The sequence below is a fragment of the Ananas comosus genome, linkage group 3, assembly GCF_001540865.1.
Source record: "Ananas comosus cultivar F153 linkage group 3, ASM154086v1, whole genome shotgun sequence".
NCBI lineage: Eukaryota > Viridiplantae > Streptophyta > Magnoliopsida > Poales > Bromeliaceae > Ananas > Ananas comosus.
This window is the reverse complement of record NC_033623.1, coordinates 9,758,665-9,786,529: the sequence shown is the minus strand read 5'-3', so window position 1 is coordinate 9,786,529 and position 27,865 is coordinate 9,758,665. Positions and strand designations below refer to the sequence as shown.

The 27,865-nt window shown below is 33.9% G+C and overlaps 1 protein-coding gene and 1 long non-coding RNA gene across 2 annotated transcripts; one reads left to right on the top strand and one right to left on the bottom strand.

Annotated features, from left to right (window-relative positions):
- LOC109708292 (neo-calmodulin-like) lies at nt 11,838-14,792 on the top strand. The gene is made up of 2 exons (XM_020229972.1): nt 11,838-12,300; nt 14,232-14,792. Exons 1-2 carry the CDS (start codon nt 12,053-12,055, stop codon nt 14,569-14,571), a joined length of 588 nt encoding a protein of 195 aa, XP_020085561.1. The 5' UTR covers nt 11,838-12,052; the 3' UTR covers nt 14,572-14,792.
- LOC109707257 lies at nt 23,477-27,157 on the bottom strand. Its single transcript, XR_002215449.1, has 3 exons — nt 26,627-27,157; nt 24,849-25,855; nt 23,477-24,042 (listed from the first exon to the last, which is right to left on the bottom strand). It is a non-coding gene; the product is annotated as an uncharacterized LOC109707257 (long non-coding RNA).

Sequence of the window (27,865 nt, the reverse complement as noted above, 5' to 3'; positions counted from 1 at the left end):
TTTATTATTATTAAAAATTATTAATTTATATTTTACAAAATATTAATAATATTATAATTTTTTTAAAAATATTAATTGGCGGAGCGGATTCAGGACGTCGGCGGGAGGTGAGTTATGAGGTGAGGCGGATTATAAAATATATTTTTAACCTGTCGCATATTCGGAACTGGACGGAAGGCAGGACTCTGATAGTTGGGGCGGGAGGCAAGGCTGGGGTCCTCCGCCAGATCCGCCCTGTTTGCATTCTATGTGTATGTAACAAGTATAAGGGTTGGCTTGCAATATTTGTACAGTACAGGGACTAACCATAGAATTTATAATAATTGAAGGAGAAAGTATGGCTTGCACCTGGGTATTGTTTGTTTCAGGATAAATTATTTTGCTTATTCCTGATATTGGTACAATTCTTCAAAAATGAACGAATATAAGATTAATTTTACATTTGGATTAAATTAGATTGTTTTCAGAAATAAAAAAATAGTGTTTGAATAGTTATATTAAAATATAGATCCTATTCATCGTATTAGTTGTAAAAATAAGGATTAATTTTACAGAGGTCCCTACGAATATAGTGAATTGCAAATAAATTCCTACGAAGTTCAACTTTCATATGTTATTCTGTAAAATTCCTAGTATTTTCAAATATGTCAGTGCCGGTAGGACCCGTTAGAAAAAATTAGTTAACAATAGGTAAAATATTTAACCCTAGTTAGTTAATGTAACACACTGAAATTTAGCAAATTGTAAGGTTCGAGTGTTTGATTGGTGATCTCAGCCTCTTTAGATTTTCTGTATGGTCGTTGACTGTGTTCCGACCTATGACTCGCATCCCGAGGAGCGAGAATGAAAACTTAGCACCAAAATCTCTAAATTGTAGAATTTGGGCCGTTCTCGGGTTGGACTCTGTAGGGTAGAGTATCGGTACTGCATTGCCCGAGTACCGGTACTGGGTCTGGTACCGGTACTGTATTGCGCTGGTATCGGTACCCAGTGTGTTTTCTAGCCAACCCGAGATTCGGGTTTGCGTGTGATGCTGCCTGGTACCGGTACCCCATCCTGTGTCACCGGTACGCAATGCAGATTACTGACGGTTTGTTCTTGAGGGGTGTTTTTGAAATTGTTACTACTCTACAAATACCCCACACTCCCTCTTGTGTTCCCTGAGCCTGGAACATGAGGAGAGAAGGGTAAGGAGCCTCTTCTCATCCCCTCTTTGATTTCCTTCCATTTTTGCTTGGATTTTAGAGGATTAATCACCTGTTTTGCTTCTCTTTACTTTTTGGTGACCTTTCCAGCTCACTTCTAACTTGGTTTGGAGCTTCAAGAAAGGTTAGTAGTTTAATCTTCCCTTTGATTCACCTCTTAGTGGATTTCTTGTGATGAAACCTAATTTTGTAGAAACTAGGATTTTTGTAACGATCCAGTCCACTAGCAATAATAACTCGTTGGGCCCAATCACAGCCCAAAATGCTTAAGCCCAGTTATTATTACTAGTGTCTAAGTCTCTTATAAACCCAATAACAACGCCATTCCCATCCAATGTCGGATTATTGGGGTGTCACAGACTCCCCCCGTTAAGGCCCTGACGTCCTCGTCAGTCCAATCACACATACAGCCCAAGATCACCAGGCGATGTGAGATTTATCTCGCTAGCCCATCATCCAGATCCTGGCTCAGCCGAGACTCGCCACACATGTCCAGCTGGTGAATCGGCTCTGATACCAAATGTAACGACCCAGCCCACTAGCAATAATAACTCGTTGGGCCCAACCACAGCCCAAAATACTTAAGCCCAGTTATTATTACTAGTGTCTAAGTCTCTTATAAATCCAATGACAACTCCATTCCCATTCGATGTGGGATTATTGGGGTGTCACAATTTTGTTTGGGCCTTTTTATTTGGAAGCTTTTGAGTTGGAATTAATGAGTGTAGAACACTCTTGTAGGTTGGATTTGAAGTTTGGAAGCTTCGATTTGTGCTTTGGACAAGTGTAATTTGATCAAAGGTATTCTTTTCACCTTATTGTGTGTGTGTTTTTCGAAGATTTTCGAAATAGTTGTTTTGGAGTTTCTAACCCTTTAGAATTTCTCTTAGGGTGTTAGAAATTCGGTGGGCAATTTCGTTCGAAGGAACGAAAGGGTTCGAAGTGCTTCCGGTGTGTTTGACCTCATCAAAATGGGTGAACTCCCCTATGTCTTCCTTTGGGTTTTAAGACATAAATAGATACTTTTTCATGCTCATTATGACATGCTAGAATTTATGAGAACATAATATGTATATGTTAGGTGTAGTAAAAATTTCATACTCTATGTAGTAGAGCCATATATGTGGACTTGAGCACACAGTGACACTACATAATGAACTCTCTTTTATACAATCTTAGAAAGCATGTTAGAATATGAGTGATGATACACACCTTGGAGGGTAACTAGTGAATGAGTTAGAAAAGTGATTATCTCACATGATGAGCAAAGTACTTGTGTAGACAAGTAATGTGACATTGTGACCTAGTGAATAACAAGGCTAAACATGAAATTAAGCATGTGGTATTTAACCTAGTGGAATAACTAGGGTTTGACATTATGATATTGTATTTGCCTTAGAGATTGATAGCTACGCCTCATGACTTTGACATGTAAAATAAAGGAGAATTGGTACTTAGTTGCATGTTGAGGTATACTTGTGGTAGACAAGGCAAATATGACATTGTGATGAAAGAGCATGTTAGGGTCAACATGAGACTATGTTTGATGAATCTCATCTAGTGGAACAACTAGTATATAACATTGTGATATTGCATTCGATCTAGGCATCGATAGTTGCATTCCATGTGTTGGACATGTGATATGAGATTCGAACGCCCTTGGGTGAATGACAGGAGGAAAATGTGCATGTAAATATTATAATATGAAATCACTTGTATGATAGTTTATCACTTCATGTAGTGGAGGCATTGGTAAAAAAGCATGAGCATGAGATGCATCATAAATGTTTGAATGTTTAAGGCATATGTGTTACGTGTCACAATTATAGTCTCTATGTAGTAGAGAGAGAGAATTGTATAGTAAATTTGCATGTGAAATAGCATCTTTATATTATGTTGGAAGTCTTGTTATATTTAGTAAAATGACAAGATTTTACATGCTCATGAAGAAGGACATGCGTTGAACATGGAGATCATTAATGTCATTAAGTGGCATTCGATTTAGTAAATAGTTAACCTTTATATTATGACATAGATCTAAACTTTTGGGTTGTTAGAATTTGTACCATGTTGGAGACATGACGACCATGTATTTGAGACGATGATCATGCTTGCTTGCCATTTATGCTCATTCGCACATATTTGTGAGGGTCGCTCTTCACAAGCCGGCACTCCGGAGTTAGCTTATGCGACATACGTCTACTGGGCCCGCGTGGGATAGACTCATTCCTAGAGTGAGAATGTTAGAGCTATCACGGGCAATTAGGCGGCAGAAGCCGGACTATACTTGTGTAAGTACTGGGCCCGCGTGGGATCGAGTCATTTCTAGAGTGAAAATGTTGGAGCTACCACGGGTAATTAGTCGGCACAAGCCGGACTATACTAGTGTGGGTCCTTGATTGGATTTGAAAAATGACACCTAAAGCGTAATGTGAAAACTACTACTAGAATGGTGCATATTAGTTGGACTAGTGGACATGCATGATAGTGCATATTGTGGATCTTATGTTAGTCATTCATGGCATTGACACTCTAGTGGTAGTATATTTACATCAACACTGATTGTATGGACTCATGGATAGAATAATAATGGAAAGTATAATTATTCTTGTAGCATTATGAAATAATGAACATGCATGTGTTTTAACATTGACATATAGTTGATTACATGAGATTAGANAAGTTAAACATGTTTATATCTACATCGATTGTAAATATACTACCACTAGAGTGTCAATGCCATGAATGACTAACATGTAGCATTATGAAATAATGAACATGCATGTGTTTTAACATTGACATATAGTTGATTACATGAGATTAGAACATCATATACATGATAGTTAAACTTGTAATAGAGGCATGACTATGATTAAACATGTTTAACTTATTTACCTTTTATATATGCTATTTATTTACCTCTTTATAGCATGTCTCAGTTGACCTAGTAGTGTATTTCGTCATTCTTTGCAGCTTACTTACTCGGAACTATTGTTTAATAGTTCTCATCCTCATTTGTTGTTGGTTTTTATTTCAGAGCCTTCCGCGGCGGGAGAGGCTGGGGATCGTGGCAAAGGGTTAGCGACTAGCTAGAGCTCCTACGGAGTTATTTAGATGGACCCGTTATCATCTTTCTTTTTTGTATCTTGTAGAAAAATGTATTATGTATTTGATTTTAGAGATATTGTTAGTCTCTTGGATTTAGTTGTTACACTTTGTATATTTGTGGATCTCTTTGTACTAGAATATTAGTGATTTTATATACTCGCTCTGATAGCCTTATTAGGACTTTATCTTGTTCATTTCTAGTTTTTAGTAGACGCCTTGTGTGCATCGTGGTTGTTTGGTATACATGGGGGGTCTGTGCACGTGCTGAGTGGGCTTCCGCTGGGTCCCGGAGTGTGACATTAACGAGGTGAATTGAGTTTTTTATCGCTCTTAAATAGTTGGGACTTTTGGATGGAGATATTTGTGATGATAAAAAGGTGATTTCACTTATAAAATAGATAGTATTTTAACGGTAACAAATCAGAGAGACATATTTGAAAACATTAGTACTTTTACAATAATATATAAAAGTTGAACTTTGTAGAAATATATTTATAATTTATTATATTTGTAGGGATCTATATAAAATTAACCCTAAAAATAAATTTGGTGGGTATAATGAATTTAGACCGGATGCAGGCAATGATTTCTCAGTGTAAAAATAATAATAATTAAAAAATTAAAAAAATAAATAAATAGATGTAAATAGATAATTGATTTGACACCAGGTTTATCGTTTGCAATAAACTCCCAAATATGTTTATTTTTGATGAGTGGATTTTTTTAACTTAATCAGGTAGTTTATCCTAAACATTAAGCTAACACATTAGCTTAGTGATACTTTTTAGGGTACTTTTGTGGGTTCCCATAGCATAAATCCATTTCATAAGACTAACCCAACAGCTGTATTAAGACATGACATCCCGTGGCCTCAAGCGATGTCAATAAATACAGATATGTGAAATTTCATCTCTAATTTAAACTGGGTGGATTTATTAGTTACTAGACGAATTTGATTTCCTATATGGATATAAAAAATAAAAACTCAACGGATTTTGAGTATTGATTTTGTCTCTACTTGACTCAAATTGGAATCTAATTCGAATTCAGGTCAAAATTAATTTTAGATTATATAATATATATAAATATTTGATGTTATGTTTGAACTTGTGTTTTAAAATTTTAAATTTTAATATATATGGTAAAGAGAATTAATTGTTTCAGACTTGAATTTTTGGATTCAGGTTTGGATTTTCGATTTTACATTGGGTTAGGATTTGGACATGAATTGTTTTAATCATTTGGGTTTGGGTTAGGATTTGGACATGAATTTTTTAATCATTTGGGGTACGCGTTTTACATAAATCAAGAATTTAGAATTTGATTCATATGAATATGATGTCCAAATTTTTTAATTTTTTGATACATAAAAGTGCTTCAAATAAATAAATTAGAATTTAAAATGAGGTCTCTATTGCAGTAATTTTCAGCAACAGTACATGAGATCTATCCATACAACCATTGTGTGCGATAATTAACAAAAATTTTATGAACATAGTTTTCAAATAAAATTATTTTTTACTGGACAGTTGGGATGGATGCCACTCGCCATCTGATGTCCATTCGGACAAATTCCCAAATAATTTTTATTCGGAGAATATATCCATAAAATATTGTCCGGCAACAATAATGCCTCTATTTTGAGATGAAATTCAAATCCGAACCTTTCGGAAGTACATAACAAAAATTGAATTACAAGAAAAAAAAAAGCCGATACCTTAGGCCGCATCCAAAAATCCGAATCCGAAAGCAATTATTTAGTTTTACTAAATTTTAAAGTATAAATTTAAATTTCTATATATTATATTGTATAAAATCCGTTCTGAATTGGTTCAGATTCAGGTTAGGTTTCGGCTTTAGATTCAAATCAGGTATAGATTGAAGCCATAAGTAAATCCCTGTCTTTTATTTTTTATACTTATAATCAAAATTATATCTATTTAGTATCTCTATTAAATAAGCATCCTTTGGGTTTGCATACAGGTAAAATTCGGGTATCCTGTATCCACCCACATCCTAATTTTGAGATCCGGTAGGGCAGGTTGGAAGTTGCAACAATTTTTAAACTGTGTGGTTAGTCCCTAAATTGTTGCAATATTATAATTTGGTCCCTCTACTTTTTGGTCACTAAACCTGGGCGAGATGTAAGCTAGGGGTGTCAACAAGCCTAACACGACCGGCCGTTCCTAGCGTAAGTGGCAAAAGGCTTAATGATTGGTACATGAGGTCTCAAGTTCAAATCCCAATTGATTCACATTTCTTGCTAAGTTTATTTCTAAATGAAATAAACGAAACGGATAGGATGCTACCTATCTTTCAAAAAAAAAGAAGGAAAAGAAGCCTAACACGAGGTAGCTGGGGTAGCTCGTGTTTGATTCATTTCAAAAAAAAGCCGAACTTTAAAGTATCGAGCTGAAAAATTCAGGTTATGTTCGAGCTGGCTCACGAACAACAAACTAAAAGGATTAGAAAGGATATGTATGAAAATAAATTTATAAAATTTCATCCACTAGACTTTGATCTAACCGTTGAAATTTTATATATAAATGAGTCTTTTTTATAATTGAGTTGGATTTTATATTTAGATTGGACTAAAGATGAAACATTAAAAATCTGTATTATATACATAATGATTTATTTATATATAAGCATAAAATATATAAATGTAAAATATATATATTCGAGTTGTTATTGAGCCGAACATGAGCGAGCTTATTCCAGTTTGTGTTCAGCTTGTTTATTAAACGAGCTGAAAAATTTAGTTCGTATTTGGCTGATTTATTAAATGAGCGATTCGATCTCAAGCTCATTTCAAATCGAACACGAGTTGGCTGATGAACAGCGAGCTGGATTGCCACCCATAATGTAAACCAACTTTGGTACCATGCTATCTGAAAGAGAGAAGCTTTTCTTTATTTATCACCCACTATTATTCAGAATTTTTAAATATATTTTTTAATATTCTAAATACCCTGATAAAATTTAATTCTATTAGAGAACCTTTAAGTTTTTGTAATATTTTAAGAAATTTTTTAAAAATCCAAACAACATTTTGGTCTACCAAAAAGTATATTAAATAATTCTTAACTTTTAGAGGTCATACTAAATATTATTCCTGAAGAAATAATTTTTACATCTTTTACTTAAGCTTCTGTGCTGCTGTAGAGCTAATGTAATTAGTGATCTTTTGGTTACACGTGCAACTGTACTTACAAATACAAATTTGATGTTTAGTTTGATATATTTAACTCAAACTGTTGCAGTAGGAATTGCATGTTGGAGGAGACCCAATTGCAACAGTTGAAACTATGCTCAAATTGATCGCAGTTCTAATTGCAACAGTTGGAGAGAATAACTTTAAATAAAAGGTAAGCTTACCGCCCTAATTATTTTTTAAACAAAAAAAAAATTTCTTTTTACATTGGAGATAATCTCACCATCATATATATAAAATGATAATAATTTAAAAATTATTTCTCAACTGCATTCAACCAAACAAATTATTTGTAATTGCACTATTTTCTAGTACATCCAACCAAACAGAATACATGTAGTTGTAATTACTATATTTTCAGCTGCATGCATATATATATATTATACTATATTCAAAATTATATATATTATATATATATATATATATATATATATATTATATATATAGAGTAGGGCTAGAATACTTTTACAAGTATCACCAAGTGATACTTGTGTGTTTTTAGCCATTGGATCTACTTTTTGGATTACTAATAGTCCTGGATCAAACACTATTCCACCTACCATCCACCTACCACCATCATCTCAACCTCACATCTCCATCCAAGGGCTAAAAACACACAAGTATCACTTGTGGTTGACTTTTACAAGTATTCTATTCTATTATATATATATATATATATACTATAGAGTGAGGCTACTATGCTTCTGGAAGCACGGAGCTTTAAGCACGGGCCTTCTGTGTTTCAGTCGTTTTTGATGTTGGACATTCGAATCGTGATCGGCTCCATTAACTTGATCTAGAGTATTTGAAGTACTTAGAAATAAATTTTAGATTTTTTCGATATCATTTGCTAGTGATCGAAGGGGCTCAAAATTAATAATTTTAATGGCCGTGGTGAGCCGTTTGCAAGTTTAACGGTTGTAGAAATATTCAAACACGTGAAATTTGATAGAAAATTCTTTATACTATATAAAACAAGATCAATATCTTGATCTAAAATTTTAATGTCATAGTATCACATTTTGGTAAGATTTTATTTTCAGCCGTTGATTTTGAGCCCTTAGTTCACTTAGGCAAATGATATCGAAAAATGCAAATTTTATTTTCTAGGTACTTCAATACTCTAATCGATGTTTAACTGAGCCGATCGACGATTCGAAGTGCACACTCAAAACAACTTGGAAGCACGGAAGCTCCGTGCTTTTAGAAGCATAGTAGCCTCACTCACTCACTCACTCACTCTCTCTCCTCTCTCTCTCTCTCGTCTCTCTCTCTCTCTATCGTATCTATATATATATATATATATATATATATATATTTTAAGGGAGATCGGTAGCTCGTTTATTTCATTTAGAAATAAACTTAACTAGAAATATAAATCAACTAGAATTCGAACTTAAAATTTCAGATACCAACTATCAAGCCCTTTGCCACTACATGCATATATCTTCAACTACACTGCGTTTATAATTATATCTAACCAAAAACATATAGAAAAATACCTCTATGTTACTTCAGGTACTTCAGGGAGACTGAAAAATATTATACTAATTTTTCTCATCGACCGTCCCTAGAGCAATTGGCAAAAGGTTTGGTGGTTGGTATCCGAGATCCAAGTTTGAATTCTAGTTGATTCACATTTCTAGCTAAGTTTATTTCTAAATGAAATAAATGAAGCGGGTAGCGTGCTACCTATCTCTCAAAAAAAAAAAAAAGAAACTTTTCTCGCTTATTTTCACATATACTAAATTTAGTCCCTGGCATCGTTTATAATTATAAAAAAAAGAGAGGTTTTGCAATATCAGGGTTGGACAAGGACCATTCATGCATTTTGACCGTGAACAAGATAACACCTACCCCTACGGCGGTGGGATCTGCCAACGTCACTTTCGCCAACACTTTTCTCCAATCCAGCAAGCATCGGAAGATCATCAATCAACCAAAAGACCCTCATCAACACCCGGACGTAAAATTAAAATTAAAATTTAAAAAATTTTACTCCTCTCCATCAAAACCCCACCAAACTTCGTACCTAATTTGCTGGCCCATGTGGGGCCCATCGAGTACCATCCAATAAGTGCGCTTGCTTTTCAATAAGTAGAAACTGTTGCGTGGGCCAGGTCCACTGTGGACAGGTCCTAAGAATAGTAGTTCCGTATATATATTCATTATTCAAGTGCGGCTAGGATGCTTATAGAAGCACGAAAGACTCCGTGCTTTCACTTTGTTTTCGATGTTCGGACTTTCGAATCGACGATCGGCTCCATTAGACTTGATTTAGAGTATTTGAAGTATCTAGAAAATAAGTTTTGCGATTTTTCGATATCATTTGCCTAGTGATCGAAGTGGCTCAAAATCAACGGCTGAAAATAAAAATCTTACAAAATATGATGATATGACAATAAAATTTTAGATCAAAGTTATTGATCTTGTTTTATATAGTATAAAGAATTTTCTATCAAAATTTCATGTGATTTGGATATTTCTACACCGTTAAACTTGCAACCGGCTCACCACGGCCGTTAAAATTATTGATTTTGAGCCCCTTCGATCACTAGGCAAATGATATTGAAAAATCACAAAATTTATTTTCTAGGTACTTCAAATACTTTCGATCAACTTTAACGGAGCCGATAGTCGATTCGAAAGTCCGAACATCGAAAACAACTTGGAAGCACGAAGAGCTCTGTACTTCCATAAGCATACCAGCCCACTCTCACTATTCATTGGGTGGGGTCATTTGTAACTTTTGTGTAAGAGAAGTGAAGCAGGTAACTTGCTGCCTATTTCTCAAAAAAACCTTTTGTGTAAGAGCATCTCCGTAAATTAAGTTTTGGATTGGTTTGAATAAATTTAAAATTGTATGCAAACTCTAATTTATGCCTTATTTTTTTTAAAAAAAAATTTCTAATTAGTCTCCGAACTAGTTTTTCTGATTAGCTAGCTAGTAATTGGAGCTTTTCAACAAGCTCAACAATATGTATAGAATGTTAGATTTTATCAATATTTTTTATCAAGACTATATATATTTCTGAATTGCTCTTTCTTTTATCTCAGTTATTCTAAAACCACCTATTTTTAGGGTGCGTTTGATTCGCACTATGAAAGATTATGAGAAGTAAAAAGATATATGAGAATTTTATTCCTAGAGAGAGAATATAGGTTAGAAAGAAAAAGCATAATTAAAGAAATAGAAGAGAAATAGAGTCAAGGTTAGAAAGAATGAGAGGGTTGAGATTTTAGAAAAGGAGAGGGAGAAATAGCTTAATTTAGAGAGAGAAAAAGAGTTGAAGTTTAGAAAAAAAAAGATAAGTTTAGAGAGATGAGGTTAGAGTGTAAAGAAAAATAATACCAACTATCTGGCGGGTGGGAAGAAAAAAAAGATTAGACATATTATAATTACTCTAATCCATTAATAAAAGGATACCCACCATTCCTCAAAGAAATGAGATTAGTACTTTAGGATGCATCTCATTTCCAAGTAAATCTAGTATTACTAACTAGATTATTTAGTGCGTTTAGTCAAATACCGTCATATTTTTTTATTCCTATTGGATTACTAGGAATCTTAAAAGGATAGCGCGAACCAAACGCACCCTTAAGGAGATTTTAGATATCTCTTTTAGAGATAATTGCCTATATACTTCTTAAAACTTCGAAAATATTTCATGTGTCCTTACTTTTGTTTTTTTTTTCTTTTCAATATACTCGTCATATGTTCCTCTATTATTTCAAAATATCCCTACAATTACCACCCCTTTAAGTTAACTTAGCTTAAACATGAGTTTAATAGTTATCAGAGTTAAAAAAATCAAAATATCTTTTTTGCCCTTAACTTAAGAACAAATAAGAAATATTGGTGATGGTACAAAAGCATATTTGAAAAAATCAAAAAATAAAATACTTTTTGTGTCCCCAATTTAAAAAAAGTTGGTAATAGTAGAAGGGTATATTTGAAAGGGTATAATAGTAATTTTATATAAATAACAGTTATTACTAATAGTTCAATAACAGATTTTATATTTAAAATAAATTGTAATGTAAATTTTTTTTTTTCAATATTAGCATTCTAAGAGAGAAAAATTAAAAAATCGAAAACTTTTCAAGAACATAAAAATAATTGCCTCCTATCTTTTAATTATATCTGTCGTTTGAGGGTGATACAAAATAGTATAATTTTTCTCACTGCTTCTTCTGCTTGTGCGTGCTATTCACCTGATCTTCGCTGTGCACATGAGTGGGATCTATTATTAAAAGACTATTTCTGAACTCTTTTTTTTATTTTTTTATTTTTTTTTTGTTAGCATGGTGGATCAGGTCTCGGCAATAATTTCTCTCTTATAAAACTAGCAACCAATTCAATCCCTCTCACATGCACCCACCACCCACTCCTCACACTCCTCCTCCCATGGCCTCTCTCTCCTCCTCTTCCTCCCTCTAGGCTCTAGCCCATCTACTCTCTCTCTCTCTCTCTCTCTCTCTCTCTCTCCCCCCCTAACAACTCCTCCTCATCCTTGAAGGGAAAATGTTCTCTCCGGAAAAGGTAGGGGGTTTTTTGCAAAAATTCAAGGCCGTGAGCAGGAGGGGGAGAAGAGCCAGCAGCAACTTCAAGTGGATCTCTTCAGCAGCCTCCCCCGCCGCCGCCGCCGCCGCCGCGGCGGCGGAGCTTCCGAACCAACTGCGGCGAGTGTTCGACCTCATCGACTCCAACGGCGACGGCAAGATCTCCGCGGGGGAGCTCCGCGACATCATGCTCCGTCTCGGCCACGAGAGGTATCGCGTGTTGAATATAAAATATTAAAACACCGTTGCTCCGGTATCTAGCTTAAGTTTAGAGTAATAATAAGTCGTTTTTCAATATGGTATCAGAGTCAGTGTTTTCGAGCTCAAATTTTACTCCTAGCTAGTTTTATTCAATTTATTTTTATTTAATTCAAATATGTGAAGCACAGAAATAATCTTAATAAGGGTAGGTTTGATTTGAAATATTTGAGACTTAGAATGAAAATTGAAATAAGTACCCTTCTTACTGTTAATTAGTATTTAAATGGAGGGATTTATTTAGCATTTTGGATTCTCATCATCACGGTGGATTCGAATCCCTCGAAAGTCAAAAGTGACTCCCACCGTACAGGTGGGAGTTAGTTTTGATTCCGATTGAGGATTCTTTTTTGTTTTTTTTTTTCCACTAATAACTATTTGAAGTCAAATAAAATTTTAAAAATAAATTCAATAAATTTAATTTTTTAATTTTAATTTAATGGTTTTAAATTTAAATTTTGACTTTGACCTTGAACTTGAATTGTATATTCACAAATTTTAAGTTTAAAATTATAAGTTCATATTTGAATTCAAATTTTGACTATACATTTGAGTAACAAATTTAAATTTAATAAATTTTTTAATTTGAATATAATTTTGATTTCGATTTTTTTAATGAACCAAACAAATTGTTAATTATTTTTATCATTCTCTTTTCGATTACAACTCATTTCCATTCCGGTCTATGCCGATTTCAATTGCTATTTTGAACTAAACGTGCCCTAAAATCTTTAGCTCGATAGACAATTTATATATATATATATATATATATATATATATATCATTTTCACCCGTTAGATTATACTATTCAACCAACTAACCACTCAACCCTAGAGGGCCCACATTATTCTAATCGCACATTTCTTAATCCAAGAGTCGAAAGCTTACAAGCACCAATGACTTTATACTTTTAAAAGCATAGAAGCTTAATTATATATATATATATAGAGAGAGAGAGAGAGAGAGAGAGAGAGTTGTGCTGGTATGCTTATGGAAGCACGGAGGTCTCCGTGCTTCCAAGTCGTTTTCGATGTTCGGACTTTCGAATCGACGATCAGCTCCGTTAGAGTTGATCTAGAGTATTTGAAGTACCTAGAAAATAAATTTTGTAATTTTTCGATATCATTTGCCTAGTGATCGAAGGGGCTCAAAATCAATAATTTTAACGGTTGTGGTGAGCCGGTTGCAAGTTTAACGGTATAGAAATATTCAAATCACATGAAATTTTGATAGAAAATTATTTATACCATATAAAACAAGATTAATAATTTTGGTTTAAAATTTTAATGTCTTATCATCATATTTTGTAAGATTTTTATTTTCAGCCGTTGATTTTGAGCCACTTCGATCACTAGGCAAATGATATCGAAAAATCGCAAAATTTATTTTCTAGATACTTCAAATACTCTAGATCAAGTCTAACGGAGCCGATCGTCGATTCGAAAGTCCGAACATCGAAAACAAAGTGGAAGCACGGAGCCCTCCGTACTTCCATAAGCATCCTAGCCGCACTCTCTCTCTCTCTCTCTCTCTCTCTCTATATATATATATATTCAATATTTTTTCTCATATCTAGCTAGACTCAAAATATTTTGAAAAGCTCAAAATAACAGCTTAAATTAAAATTAAATGAGGTTGCCCGTGGGTTGAAATTCAAATTTAACACCTACTGCTCTGAAATAATACTGCCTAGTAGATCCATTTGATAGGCAATAGTTCAGAAATAATCCAATTAACTAACAAAGTACATATTTTAGGCAAATTAAAAAATCTTGAACACAGATGTGAGGCGGAATATCGATTACAAGTTTAATATTTGAACACCGTTATTTAGTACGTAGCTGAAACTACGTTTGGACCGATGGGTCGGTTGTTTTCGCAAGGTCGACGGTAGCGCGGGAGGCGGAGGGGATGGTGCGGGAGGCGGACTGCGATGGCGACGGGTTCATCGATTTGGACGAGTTCATGCGGGCGGTGTCGGAAAGGGGCGCGGGCGTCGACGAGGAGGAGGAGCTCCGGGAGGCGTTCCGCGTGTTCGATGCCGACCGCAACGGATACATTTCGGCAGAGGAGGTGCGGCGGGTGTTGGCCGGGTTGGGGCGCAGGTGTAGTCTGAAAGAGTGCCGGCTTATGATAAGAGGGGTGGATAGGAATGGGGACGGGGTGGTCGATTTTGAGGAGTTTAAGGCCATGATGATGATGAACTCCTTGACGGCGCTTTGAGATTCGGGATCACAGGTTTGGGTGTTACGTACGTACGTACGTACATGCATGTTGTTAATTTCCTCCATTAAATTAGCTAGATGTTGTACATGGAGTGTACGTACATGCATGTGATGTGATGAGGAAGCTTGCTTTGTTTTTGTAAAGCTTATAATTGTAATGGAATGGAAACAAATTAGGTGGATTGATTAATTTGGTATGTTAATTTCCATTTTGATTAATTGTTCATTTAGAGAGTAAGGTTAGGTCAATTTCAAGGAATACAATAGGTCAAGTGAAAACATTTTTGTCAAAAAGTAAAAACTCTTTAACTTGTTGCCATTAATTGATACATGAACAAAAATTTTGATTAATTTGGTATGTTAATTTCCATTTTGATTAATTGTTCATTTAGAGAGTAAGGTTAGATCAATTTCAAGGAAACCAATAGGTCAAGTGAAAAATTTTTTGTCAAAAAGTAAAAACTCTTTTAACTTGTTGCCATTAATTGATACATGAACAAAAATTTTATTTCATTTAAGCTGCTCTATTAAATTTGGTAAAATTTCTCTAATTAGCTAATTCGATTATCATGATATCCCTAAAAGATGATTCCAAAGTAGAGTTGAATCAAGCATCACGAAATGCTTTATTTTGGAAAAATTACAGAGAATTTACAACAAAAATGAGTGGTTAAATGGAAACTAATATTCAGTTTTTCAGGCCACCAATTTCAGTTTATTGGTTGGTGACTAAATTTTTGGAAATGTCAAATTAAAATATAAACTTGTATGTAAAAAAAAAATGCTTTTAATTTTTAATTATTTTAATTCAATACGATTTTATCTGGCAAATTAGATTTGTTAAATCCAATCAAAATCAATAATTATGTGCATGATAATCAAATTTACTAAACCAATTTAATTGCTATTAGTAAATTACTATCTATTATTAACACCACTCACTTCAAAATTGGCTGAGAATATTTTCTGGGTAACTTCAATTAGCCATTATAGTCTACTACAAATTTACTTTGCGAATTGTGATTTGAAGAGATTCAATTTGATACTTATTTTTAATCATAAAAATCTATTATTAAATAAATAAGTAAAGTATTACAATTTACAAATTACAAGTAGGGTTGAAAACTGGTTGGAGCCGAAAGGGGGAGATCAGGTCCCCCCACCTTCTGCCTCGTTTTCTTAGCGGTCCGGACTGTTTTGAGACGGGTTGATTTTTATTCAATCTTTTTCTCCTACTTAATTACTGCTACATTCGGGGTGGGTCCGGATATGAGCGAATTTTTAATGGATTAGGTACGGATAATGGAAGAAAGAGCTCTTCCGCCTCCCTCTCTATTTTTTAAGCGGATTAGGGCGAATTAGAAGACTTTCTTCCTTTTTTTTTTTGGTCTCCACTTACCGCCTTATATATTCGAGGTGGATCATAATAGGATCTCTATCAATCAGATTTCGCTTGGCCTTCACTTGCCGCCTTATACATATCATAGCGGGAACTCTATCAATTGGGTTTCATTTGCATCCCTAATTACAAAGTGCATATTTTATAAATTATAGAATAATAAAATATAACATATTACTAATAGAGTCCGGCTACGATGCTTTTAAAAGCACAAACTATTTGTTGATTAATTATAAGTTTTTCATCATTAGATCTATTCCTTCGACTAATTTTACTCCTTAAAGTATGCTATTCCATCAACCAATCATTCAACTCTATTGGAGCCAACTATTATTATCCTAACCCTACAAAACTTTATCAAAAGGCCGAAAATCTAGAGCACTTATGACTTTATGTTTTTAAAAGTATAGAAGCTCAATTTTTATCAATATATAAGTTTTACTTATTATTATAAAATTTATAAATTATAACAATATACTATCTTATAATTTATTTATATATTATGACGCTATATTATCCTATTTAATTTTAGGCTATATTATCCTATATTATCCTATATTATCCTTGTGGTTTCACTTTTTCTTACTTTAGTACCCTGTGGTTTAAAATGTATCAAGTTAGTACATATGGTTTTGCACTTTTTCACTTTAGTACCCTGTGGTTTAAAGTGTATCAAGTTAGTACCCTGTGGTTTCACATTTTATCACTTTAGTACCCTGTGGTTTTTTAAACCACATGGTACTAGCTTAATACAAAAATAAAACCACAGGATACTAACTTGATACAAATAAAATTATAAAATACTAACTTGATACACTTTAAACCACAGTGTACTAAAATGATAAAGTGAGAAACCACATGGTACTAACTTGATACACTTTAAACCACAGGGTACTAACTTGATACAAAAATAAAACCACAGGGTACTAACTTGATACACTTTAAACCACATAGTATTAAAATGATGAAGTGAGAAACCAAAGGGTACTAATTTGATACACTTTAAATCATAAGGTATTAAAATAAAAAAGTACGAAACCACAAGGGGCTACGAAGTTTTCCCTTCCTAGCTAGAATGTAGCTTTCATTGACATGTCACATGGGTTTGCGTGAACATCGATCATATGCAATCATTTCACGAAGGAAATGCACGAGCTTTGCGTGTCGAGGGCGAAGGCGATAAGAAAAGAAGAAACGACGAGACAGTGCTCTCTTTGTCGCTGCCCTCGAACCAAGCAGGTGTGTGGTCGAAACACACCGAGTTTTTCCGCTCTTACACGACAAATTTTTGACAACGATCAGGTGCGCATTTCCATACACCACGTATCCGATGGTCCACGTAGTTCGAATACGACGTTGAAACGACACTGTTTCATGTAGTGTTGGTTGGGCAATCAGTGGACGACAGGACGAGCCATCTTTACCTGCGAATTATGCAAGTGCCTAAATTCAGTGCAGTCATCATTCATTCTTACCCACAATAGTCCGCGGATCGACCAGGGTATGCAGATTACTCACAATTTTTTTCCCTTTTCGGTTCTTATATTTTTCAATTATACAAATTAAATATATAATTAGTTTTAAGATTAAAAGTTATCTTATTGTGTACAATATCCCAACAGATAGTACATAATAAAAATTTAAAAATAACATTAACAGAAATTAGTGTTAGGGTTCTAGAGACGAGTAAAACAAAAGAATTATTCATTTTTCATTTTTTTTAAAGATATTATATATATGGGTACTACTTGTGGGTACGTACATGTGGGTTGTCCAAATTTTTTATAATTTAATGAATACTCGCACTACAACAGAATTAGGTTATAGGGACACATGTTTGGGACACTTTTGAGTAAGTATCCCATTTATGCTAAAACTTAAAAACACATATACTAATACCTAAATATAAAGCCCAATTCAACCAAAAATAAAAGATTACTCTACTCAACCCACCACACCCAGTCCATTTGGCCCGATTACAAACAGAAAAGAAAAAAAAAAAGAAAAATCAATTACCATCTTTTCTTCTCTCATCACTCAATCCACTGAAATTCTAGACGAAGAGCCTTTACTGTCGTCCTCCTCCGCCACCGCAGCCAACGAGATAGAGTTTCGACGGTTGCTAAATGCTTAAATAAGTGTTGATAAATTAGCAGCACTCTTTTAGGTTATAGCGACACTCTTTAACTGTCACTATATACCTAGCGACCCCACATATAGCAACACTTTTTAAAAGTGTCGGTAATTTTAGCTAGCAGCACTTTTTTGACATGTGCCTACATTTAAAAGTGTCGCTATAGACCGTTTTTGTTGTAGTGTCGCTCGTTCTATTCATAATTTTTTGGGTAAGAAAAATTAGTACCAATACCTACAAATTTATGGATAAACTGTAAGGACCTGCGGATATGAATTGAAATTGTCAAGTTTAGTAACTTGTTTGATATATAATATAAAACCGAGCTACTGTACTATTAGATGGTAAAAAATTAGCTAAATGCTATTTGTACATCTTAATCGGAGTTTTTTTTTTTATCTTATATCTATCTCATCCAATGGATGATAAATTTTTATTAGTAACATCAAATGACTAGTGAGTGGTCTTCACACAATGGATGGATAAATTGTAAGATATACACATATTTTTGGGTGAATGAGTAGCATTGCTCAATAAATAATATTTCTACTATAGACTTTATAAACTTTGGATGTCCAAAATTTACTAATTTGTAATTGTACTAATATAGATCAAAGGGCTACAAGTTTACATAAGCACTATTTATATACTATTTGTAGTATAGTAGTTCTATTTATTTTTTTTTAATTACAATTAATTGAAAGAGTTAGGAATATAATTTTTGCTCCATAATAAATTTCACATTTACAGTTAGGTGGAATAGCATATGAATATTAATCCGTAATGCTCAGGAAAAAGGGGTCATCTTTTTCTTTTTTAGTGACAAAAAAATCTCATCTATTAGTTCATTGTACATATCCATTTTTGTTAGGAAATCCGCGTAAAAATAAATAAAAATAATTTTAACCTATATCATCTAACGATATATGCATTATAATAAAGATGGGGAATTTTCAAAGCAAAATCTAAAAATATATCTCTCCGTGGCGCCTATGGTAACTGCTCTATGATTTGGATCATTAGCTATTTTATTGATAGAAATTAATCGTTTAATTATTCTCAGATGCCCTGTCATTCCCCTTTTATTCATGCCAATTATTGATATATCTATAAGGTAATTTATTTTAGCCTTTGTGTCACGTCCTAAGACTGACAATTTGGGTCCTCCCGAGAATATGCAATAAACCCGCTGAATGGACAAGATTTTTTCTATCCACATAAAGCAGAATCATATACCATTTTGTACATTCATACATGATATAGATACATGCAATATCAGAATATAACAACTAATTTAAAATATTTAACTATAAACAACTTTAAAGTCTATAACTATTGAAACCATTTTCTAAAAATTAAACTACATTAGACTTTATATGTTTCGAACCCAAAATATTACAAAGTGTCAATTTCCCAAAACAAAGAGTACATCTAGACCTCTCCCAAGGTTCTCTACTCCAAGACAACTTTTGTCGTGGTCACGCGCCTTCAACGACAATCGTAGGCTTTGAAAAAGGATATATAAACAACAAAGAGGAGAGAATATAGTTAGTTTCTAATGGATGCAACAGCTGAAAATAGCGTTTTACACTCATTCGATTCAAAGGAGACATTAATATATATATTTAATAATATCATGTTATAAATAGATATTTCTACTAAAGAAATACAGTAACTTTAATTAAAACTATAATGCCTCATTATCAATAATATGCCTATACTCCTAACCCATGATTATATGCTCAACCAATCTAGCTCATGTTATCTCATTTAGATATTTTCATTGACCAACTAATTTTAATTGATGTAACTTAAGTTTCAAACAGTACAGTTGAATCTCAAATACTACAACTTTTCATTTCAAAGAAAACAATTTTTTCTTCTTCTTCTTTCTTCTCAGCTTGTTGGGCCTCTTTGTACCTGTCGTGGCAGGTGGCAGGGACGAAGTTAGGATTCAATCTTGAGGGGGGCAAAAATATATTTAAATAGAAACTTTAGTAATAAATAATAAACGGGGCAAAAATATATTTAAATAGAAACTTTAGTAATAAATAATAAACAAAATTTTTCCTAATTAAAAAATTTTTATTAAAAAATTATTAATTAAATAAATAATGTAAAAGTATGAACTTTATTTTTTTAATTTTCAGATGTTTAACTTCTAATTATTTTATTTATATTATTACATTAAAATAACTTAGAAATTTTACTAAATCTAACAGTAATTTTTTAATTTTTTAGTAAATAAAATTAACATAGCTATTAAATTTAGTACAATTCTTGATTCAGTCAAATTAAAAAGCTCACCTAAGATAAATAAAAGTTTTAAGAAATTATTAAATAAAATTTTTAGAGTAGAGAAATATATTACAAAAGACTAAAACCAAAAAACTTTTAATATATTTCCACCCATAAAAAGAGTATGCCCTTTAAGGGAGAGAGAGAGAGAGAGAGAGAGAGAGAGAGAGAGAGAGAGAGTTATGTTGGCACCGTAAATAAATATTGAAAAACTAGGGGGCCAAGCTATCCATGGTCCACCAAAAAAAAAGTTTTGAAAGACCATTAAGCAAATATTGAAAAATTGAGGGGGGCCATGGCCACCTTGGGCCTTCGCATAGCTTCGTCCCTAGCAGGTGGTGGCCTTCCCAAAGAAAAGAAAAAAAAATATTTTTTTATTTTTTTCTTTTTATTTTGTACTCTACATTCTTTTCCGCTACGTTGCCCCCTCCTTCACCTTTTACTGCAATGGTTGCCTTTCTTCGACACACTCTCCCTCCTCATCGTCCTCAAATCCTGTGGGATTCTCATTGCCATCATCGTCCATTGCTATACCCTTTGCGCAACCTTAGTTCCATGATCTGTGTTATATCCAAATCCATGTCGGCGCCACCGGCGTTGGCAAAGGCTTGAGCAAAATAGGAGAAAGAAGCGTAGCATCGATATGGACGAGGAAAAAGAAGAAAAAGCAGGAGGAAAAGGAGATAAAGGAATAATGAGAAGAAAGGAGTCGAAGAAGGCAGAGAAATATGAAAGAAAAAAATGAAGGAAAAAGGAGTCGTCAAAATATTTTGGCCAGTTTACTAAAAATCCAAATATATATAATCTACAAAATCTAAAAAAATGACATATTTTTATAAAAATGTTAAACCAATAAATTTTTTATGCAAATTAACTTTTTTCCTCACTTAAAAATCCTAACTTATTGAAGGAGAGCCCAGGCATTTCTTCATTTATGGTGGAGAGGTTGTCATCTACCATCAAAACCTATCTCTATCTTTGGAGATTCTATCCATTAGGAAAGAAGTTTGAAGCTTTGAAGAGGAACTAAGCTTCATTAGAGCTCTTTTCAAATTAGGGTAAATTCCAACTTCATATTTAAAGTTTTTATAAATTTGATGTTATCTTGGGTGTTTAATAATAATATTGTGCATAAATTTGTTAGATTTGATTTCATATTGTATTTTTATTTATATTTTTTGATAATAAATTTGATGTTTAATTGTAGTATTATACTTATAACTTATTTTTTTCTGTTCAAGTGAACAAACCTGAAAGGTCATTTATAGAAGAAGTGGAAAATTTGATTATTTATAACATTGATAAAGAGTTTTAGAATAATTTGCCCTTAGGTATGCCTAATTATAAATAATATTTTGATGTTATGTGGGGCTGTTAAATTGGTTTCTCATGAAACAATAACTCGGATTTTTTTCTTCGATTTAGTTTATGAATGTCTTTTACGTCTACGTAGTTTTATTATTTTTTTAATTCAATATTGAGTGGATATGTGAAACTCTTGATAGTCCTATATTATGATATAATAGGGCTATATAATACTCTTAACCCGGTCTAAGTATTTTGGGCGATGGCTTGACCTAAGAGCTTAAGAGAATTAAGCGTGCTAGGACGAAAATAGTTCTAGAATTGGTGAACCCCTAGAAAGTCGGGGCGTCATAGTTGGTATCAGAGTCAATTACCAGCCAGAAATGTGAGATAAGTCTCGCCTGAGCCAAGATTATACAACGGGAAGAGCGAGATGCTCATACTGTTGATTGTTGTAGGTGGAGCGCAGCTCACCATAAAGTAGGTTTAGGCTAGCGAGACAGTCTCACATCGCTTGGAACTTGTGAGTACTTGTGAGTTTGAGCCTGACGAGAATATTAGGGTTTAAAGGGGGGAGAATGTGAGACCCCAGATAGTTTTATGTATATGATATAATAGGGTTAATATTTTTAACTTGGCTTAAGCATGCATCTTGGGTGGTGGGAAGACCCAAGAGGTTAAGAGAGTTAATCGTGTTAGAACGGGAGTAGTTTTGGTATAGGTGACCCCTGGGAAGTCGGGGCATGTTAGTTTTAATTAAAAATCAATGAAAAGTGAAAACTAAGATATATTATTTTTTTTTTTGTGAATCTATTTTCTATTTTGTCTAAATTAGTATGTATTTTTTGTTTATAACTTCACCACTACAGATACAAGATTTAGTGGCGACAAATGTCGCCACCAAAGCCAAAATTGTCGCCACGAAAAATGTTTTGGCGGCGACAATTCGTCGCCGCATGCCGCCGCCTATAACCCCGTCGGTAAAACTATTTGGTAGCGACAAAATGTCGCCGCTAAAAGTTAGATAATTAGCGGCGACAACCTGTCGCCGCGAAAAATTAGAGAATTAGTGGCGACATGATGTCGCCGCTAAAAATTAGAAAATTTAGATAATTAATGGCGACATTTTATCACTGCTAAATATTTGGAGCCGACAATTTATCGCCACTAAAAGTTAGATAATTACCTACGGGGCCTAGTTATATGGTGGCGACTATTGTCGCCACTATTTTTCTGATCGAAAATTATTTTTTGAGAAAAAATAATTGATAGTAATAGATATTATTGATTTAATATAAATTGCTAAAAATAATCTATAATTAAAATAATTTCTCATTCTTAAATTTTAACATTTAATTTCAATTTAATCCTCTCAGAACAAAATTAAACCCAAACACTATGGCTCAAACACCTTAGAACCAATATATATTAAATCTAATTGAATCTCTATAAGTATTTAATCATAAAATTAATCCACACAAATAAGTAAGACTGAATCAAACTTTAAATGTAAAAAAGTGCATAAATAATCATATAAGGCAAATAAAAAAGACTGAATCAAACTTTAAATGTTAGAGTATCATTGCATTGTCACCTAATACACCCAACACAACCAAAAAACAAAACACAATAATAGTGTTTTTGTCATTTCTACATGCTATCAAATGTAAAGTTTTCAAAATATGTCAAGTTTACTTAAACTTGATTCAATACATCGTCAAAATACTGCCAAAATTTTTCTCGCCACCACCTCTTATAAATCTGCAAATAAAAATAAAGAAAAATTAGCAAGTCCTCCAACAATTAAACCTGCAACAGAAAAGTGACAAGCTTACCATCTTTTCCACTATAAGCAACATTCAAGATTAATTCAGAAGCCTAGTTACTTGACAACAGTATTGCACAAATACAAAAAATGGAAAGTACCTCAAGCAGGGTAACCTAAAAATTCTAAATTATGAAACTTAATCCAAATAATAACTATTATTCCTGCATTTTTCTACTTAAAAAATGCATCATCAAACAACGCTGCACCTTGAATCGCCACTTATAGTTAGGACAAGTCATTGAACAGAGCTAATGGAATTGTAGTGGGTTCCATCAGACAACTTTACCTTTACCGTCTACATTTATCTTGTGCTTCCAGTTATATGGAGACTCTTTTCATAAGTAACGAATAGTTCCTAAGTTGTGCCAGTTGTGATCTGGAGTAATGATTCTCTTAAGCATCTTTCCACGCCGAAAATTTTTTCGGAAAAAAAGGTCAGCTTAGAAACAAAAAGAGGAGCTTGCAGTTCATTGTCTTTCTTGTCCCAAGAATCATCATGCACTACCTACAAAAGAGAAAAAGAATAAAAGTTAAAACAATGTAAACGTAAATCATGCAAATAGATTTTGAATAATAAAGCAAATAAGCAACTCATAAAAATCCCTGATGATTTCATACATCTCATCAGCACTCTCAAATTCAAATAGTTTAGAATTCATTCACATCAAAAAGATTAAGAATGCCTAATAAGTATTTAAACATACAGGAACTGAATTGGAAATTCTTTTTATTAATAAAAAGGACAAACTTTTTGCAACTTGACAAAGAGTTCATTAGCGTTTAACATCAAAGTCAAAATCAAGAGGACAAATAAAAAAAGCAAAGATAGAAAAAATTACAGTGTTTAACATCAAAATTAAAAGCCCAACTCGCTCGAGCTCAGGTTTGTTGAGATCCTAATCTTAACCTGCCTTAAAAATGGAGCTTCGACACGAAAACAAACTAAGTTGGAACAAATGGCTGAAATGAAAACTTTCTACAAGTTCAGAGACTAGATTACTTGAGTATATACAGTGAGTACTGAAGTGAAGTTCTCCACGAATTGTCATGCAAAAATTTCTACGTGAGAACCGCATGATGCTAACGAAACAACAGAGGTTAGAGACGCAAGAGTCAAATCAGTATGATGAACAATCATTCTGTATTCCATCGTTCAAAACAAGAACATAACATGTTGTTTTTCATTTTGGGAAATTAACAAAGAAAGATATTTTTGCCCACATTAAAAAAGTGGTAATAAAAGTTAGAACTTCCAAAGGCTTGTCGAAGTTGTTGAAGCACATAATTGTCAGTTTCTAGGCTAGTGCTGACCTTCAACTGCAGAAGCACTCGTCGCCGATGTTTTTGGTGCTTCTGATTCAGAGCAAGCCCTCAATACCGCCTCATTTTGCAATAGTTTGTTGCACATTTAAGTTCATAGATTATTATAATTTGAAGACAATTTTCCAAAATTACACATCATGAAATCACTGCTGCACAACGAAAAGTGGTCAAAAAATGTAAAAGGAACGGAGAGAAAAAGTAGGAGGCAGCTGCTCTGTTAGTAGGCAATTTTGTCGTTAGTTACGAGGTTGTCAAATTCAATTGGTGATATCCTATTCTATTCCTTAATGTCTTACACCTAACTTTAGTCGCATACCTACCCAAAGTAAATGGGCATCAGCGATTGTTAATTTGTGACTTATTAAGTAACGTGATGATTATATGGCTTGGTTTCTTGACCTCTTTTCTAGTACTTGCCACCAACCTGTATACTGTACTAATTAACATGTAACAAATAGTTGGTGGAGATAGTAAGGCTCCAGCTGACAATAAGTGTACTGGCTTCAACTAAATCATTTCCTCTGCTTTGGCAAAATGGAAAGAGCGTCCATTTGTAGAGCTCTGGAGTTATCACTCGTGGAAGATTAGTAGTTCCATTACAACTTATTAAATGCAGCTTCAGTAAAAGTTAGGCAACAAATCATTTTACTAGAAGCAAAAAAGAGTTAGAAAATTAAAATGGTATCAGTAAACCACAACCAGAATCAAGCATTGGGGATGATATTATATATGAAGAATGGACATAGCAATCAGAATGACAAAGTGCTTGTCTAATGTATTCATGACATAACCTTTAAATGGAAGAGCTCACAAGGTGACCACAAGACCAACATAGTTCTATGGTTCTAGATAAGGGGCAGTTAGAAACTCTTCAATTATAAGAACAGTTTACAATTTGACAACTTAACTAAGAAAACTATCAATATGATGGACGAGCAGAGCTACTACAGAAAAAATAAAGGAATTACTATCCAGCTTCAGCACGTCCAACAACACTGCAGGAAGGGATAAAGAGGAAACTCAGTGAATTCTGGTAAAAAATACCACAGAGCAAAATGGTCTGCAAATCTATCTAATTTAGATATAAAATCTAATTAATTTCAATAAATGAATGGAGTATTAAGTAAAATTCAGAGAAGCAACAGCATGGATATTAACAAAACTTTGTTCAGTAAATAGACTTGGTAATTACAAATTCACTATCGCCAAAATTTAGAACTGATTTGTAATATAATCAATAGAAGTTCCAACTATAGCAGTAAACGAGCCAAAAGCCTGGGATAAAGAGACATGATGAATGTAAGTTCCCATCCAATAAAGCAAGAACTTCATATAGTGAGCAACCAATACATCAAGCAATCTATTCTAGTTGCAAACAACCCTTAAGTATTAAACTTCCCCTCATTTGTCCAGGTCAATCTTGTCTATATCAAATACATTTCAGACCATGAAGAAAAATTATCCATCTCCCTTCTGCTTCACCATTCCCTTTATTTCCTTATTGCCAAATAACAGAACGCAAAAGTATCAGGAATTTTACAACATCAATCACAGGAAATTTAGATATCTAATTTTTCTTAATATATAAAATTTCTTTTTTCCCCCATTTACTTGGTAATCTGTAAGTCCAAAACACAATAAAATTATAGTGCAAATTATCAAAGATGTCCAGTAATTGCTCCCAATTAATATCATGTTATCATTCAAGAACTCTTGTCCTATGCATTGTGGCAAATACACAATTAATTAGTAAAGAGAGAAATTACTCAAAAAATTACGATAGGGATGGCAACGGCTGCTGCGGCGATGACTGAGAGACAATGAAGCATCCACATGAACTAGCGACCGAGAGGCAACGGGTGAAACAAGCTGCGAGCTAACAAAGGGCGTAGAGTGCAGGGTGACAAGCTGCGAGCTAACAAGCTGCGAGCATCCACCGCCGTCGGGAAGATATCAAGGATGAGCGATCTAGGGTTTGTGGCACGCACCTTTGAAGATGAGCTTCTGGCCACGGGGGAGGATGTTGGTAAGGGGTTGGATTAGGGTTTTGAGGTCAACCTCAAAGGCGGTTCCACCTGCGGGTTTGGCTAGAAGACGGGTACCTGCGGCTTCTGGCCGCAGGGGAGGACGAGGCGGCGCGCGTTTGCCCACGGCGAGGGAGGATGTTGGTGAGGGGTTGGAAGCCGCTCGTGGGGGTGCTGGAGGACGAGGCGGCGCAGCTATGGAAGCTCCCGATGAAGACCACAGTGGCGAGGCGGAGGGGACGAAGATGGGTAAACTTGCAGAGAGAGAGAGAGAAAGAGTAATAGGGAATGTAAAATTTTATTTACAGTTGTAATTTTATTAAATTTTTTTTTATGTTAAAAGACAATAAAGTTCCAAGGCCTTATGTAATAGATGTTAAATAAGTGAGGGTAAAATTGTCATTCTGCAAGAATGGGTTGGTGAGTGGCGAAAAAAAGAGAAGGAAGTTCCGGCGCGCTTCATAAGGATATATCGCGGCGACACCTTGTCGCCACCATTTTCTACGCAATGGCGGCGACAAATAAATGTCGCCACCATTTCCTAAGAATCAGCGGCGACAAATAAATGTCGCCGCCATTTCCCAAGAATCGGCTGCGACGAAAAAATGTCGCCGCCATTTCCTATGAATCGGCGGCGACAAATAAATGTCGCCACCATATTAAATACATTGGTGGCGACAGTGCTTGTCGCCACCAAAAAGTCGCCACTAAATATCTCTTTTGTTGTAGTGCTTGTTTAGTTTAATTTGATTTAATAAATTAGTTTTATTTAGTATATGTTTAACAAGACTGTCAATCAGAAGATAAGTTTATTAAAAAAGTATTAATAATAGATGATGGGCAAAATGAGAATTATATTTATCTTTTAGATGAATTATTGTCAAGATAGATATTTATGACCTTTTTTAATAAACTTATCTTCTGATTGACAGTCTTGTTAAACATATACTAAATAAAACTAATTTATTAAATCNAATTATA

Bases quoted from the DNA above. Each gene is read 5' to 3' on its own strand.
- LOC109708292 (XM_020229972.1), top strand. From the start codon at position 12,053: ATGTTCTCTCCGGAAAAGGTAGGGGGTTTTTTGCAAAAATTCAAGGCC. The intron at 12,301-14,231 runs GTATCGCGTGTT...TGTTTTCGCAAG, and splicing joins CTCCGTCTCGGCCACGAGAG to GTCGACGGTAGCGCGGGAGG.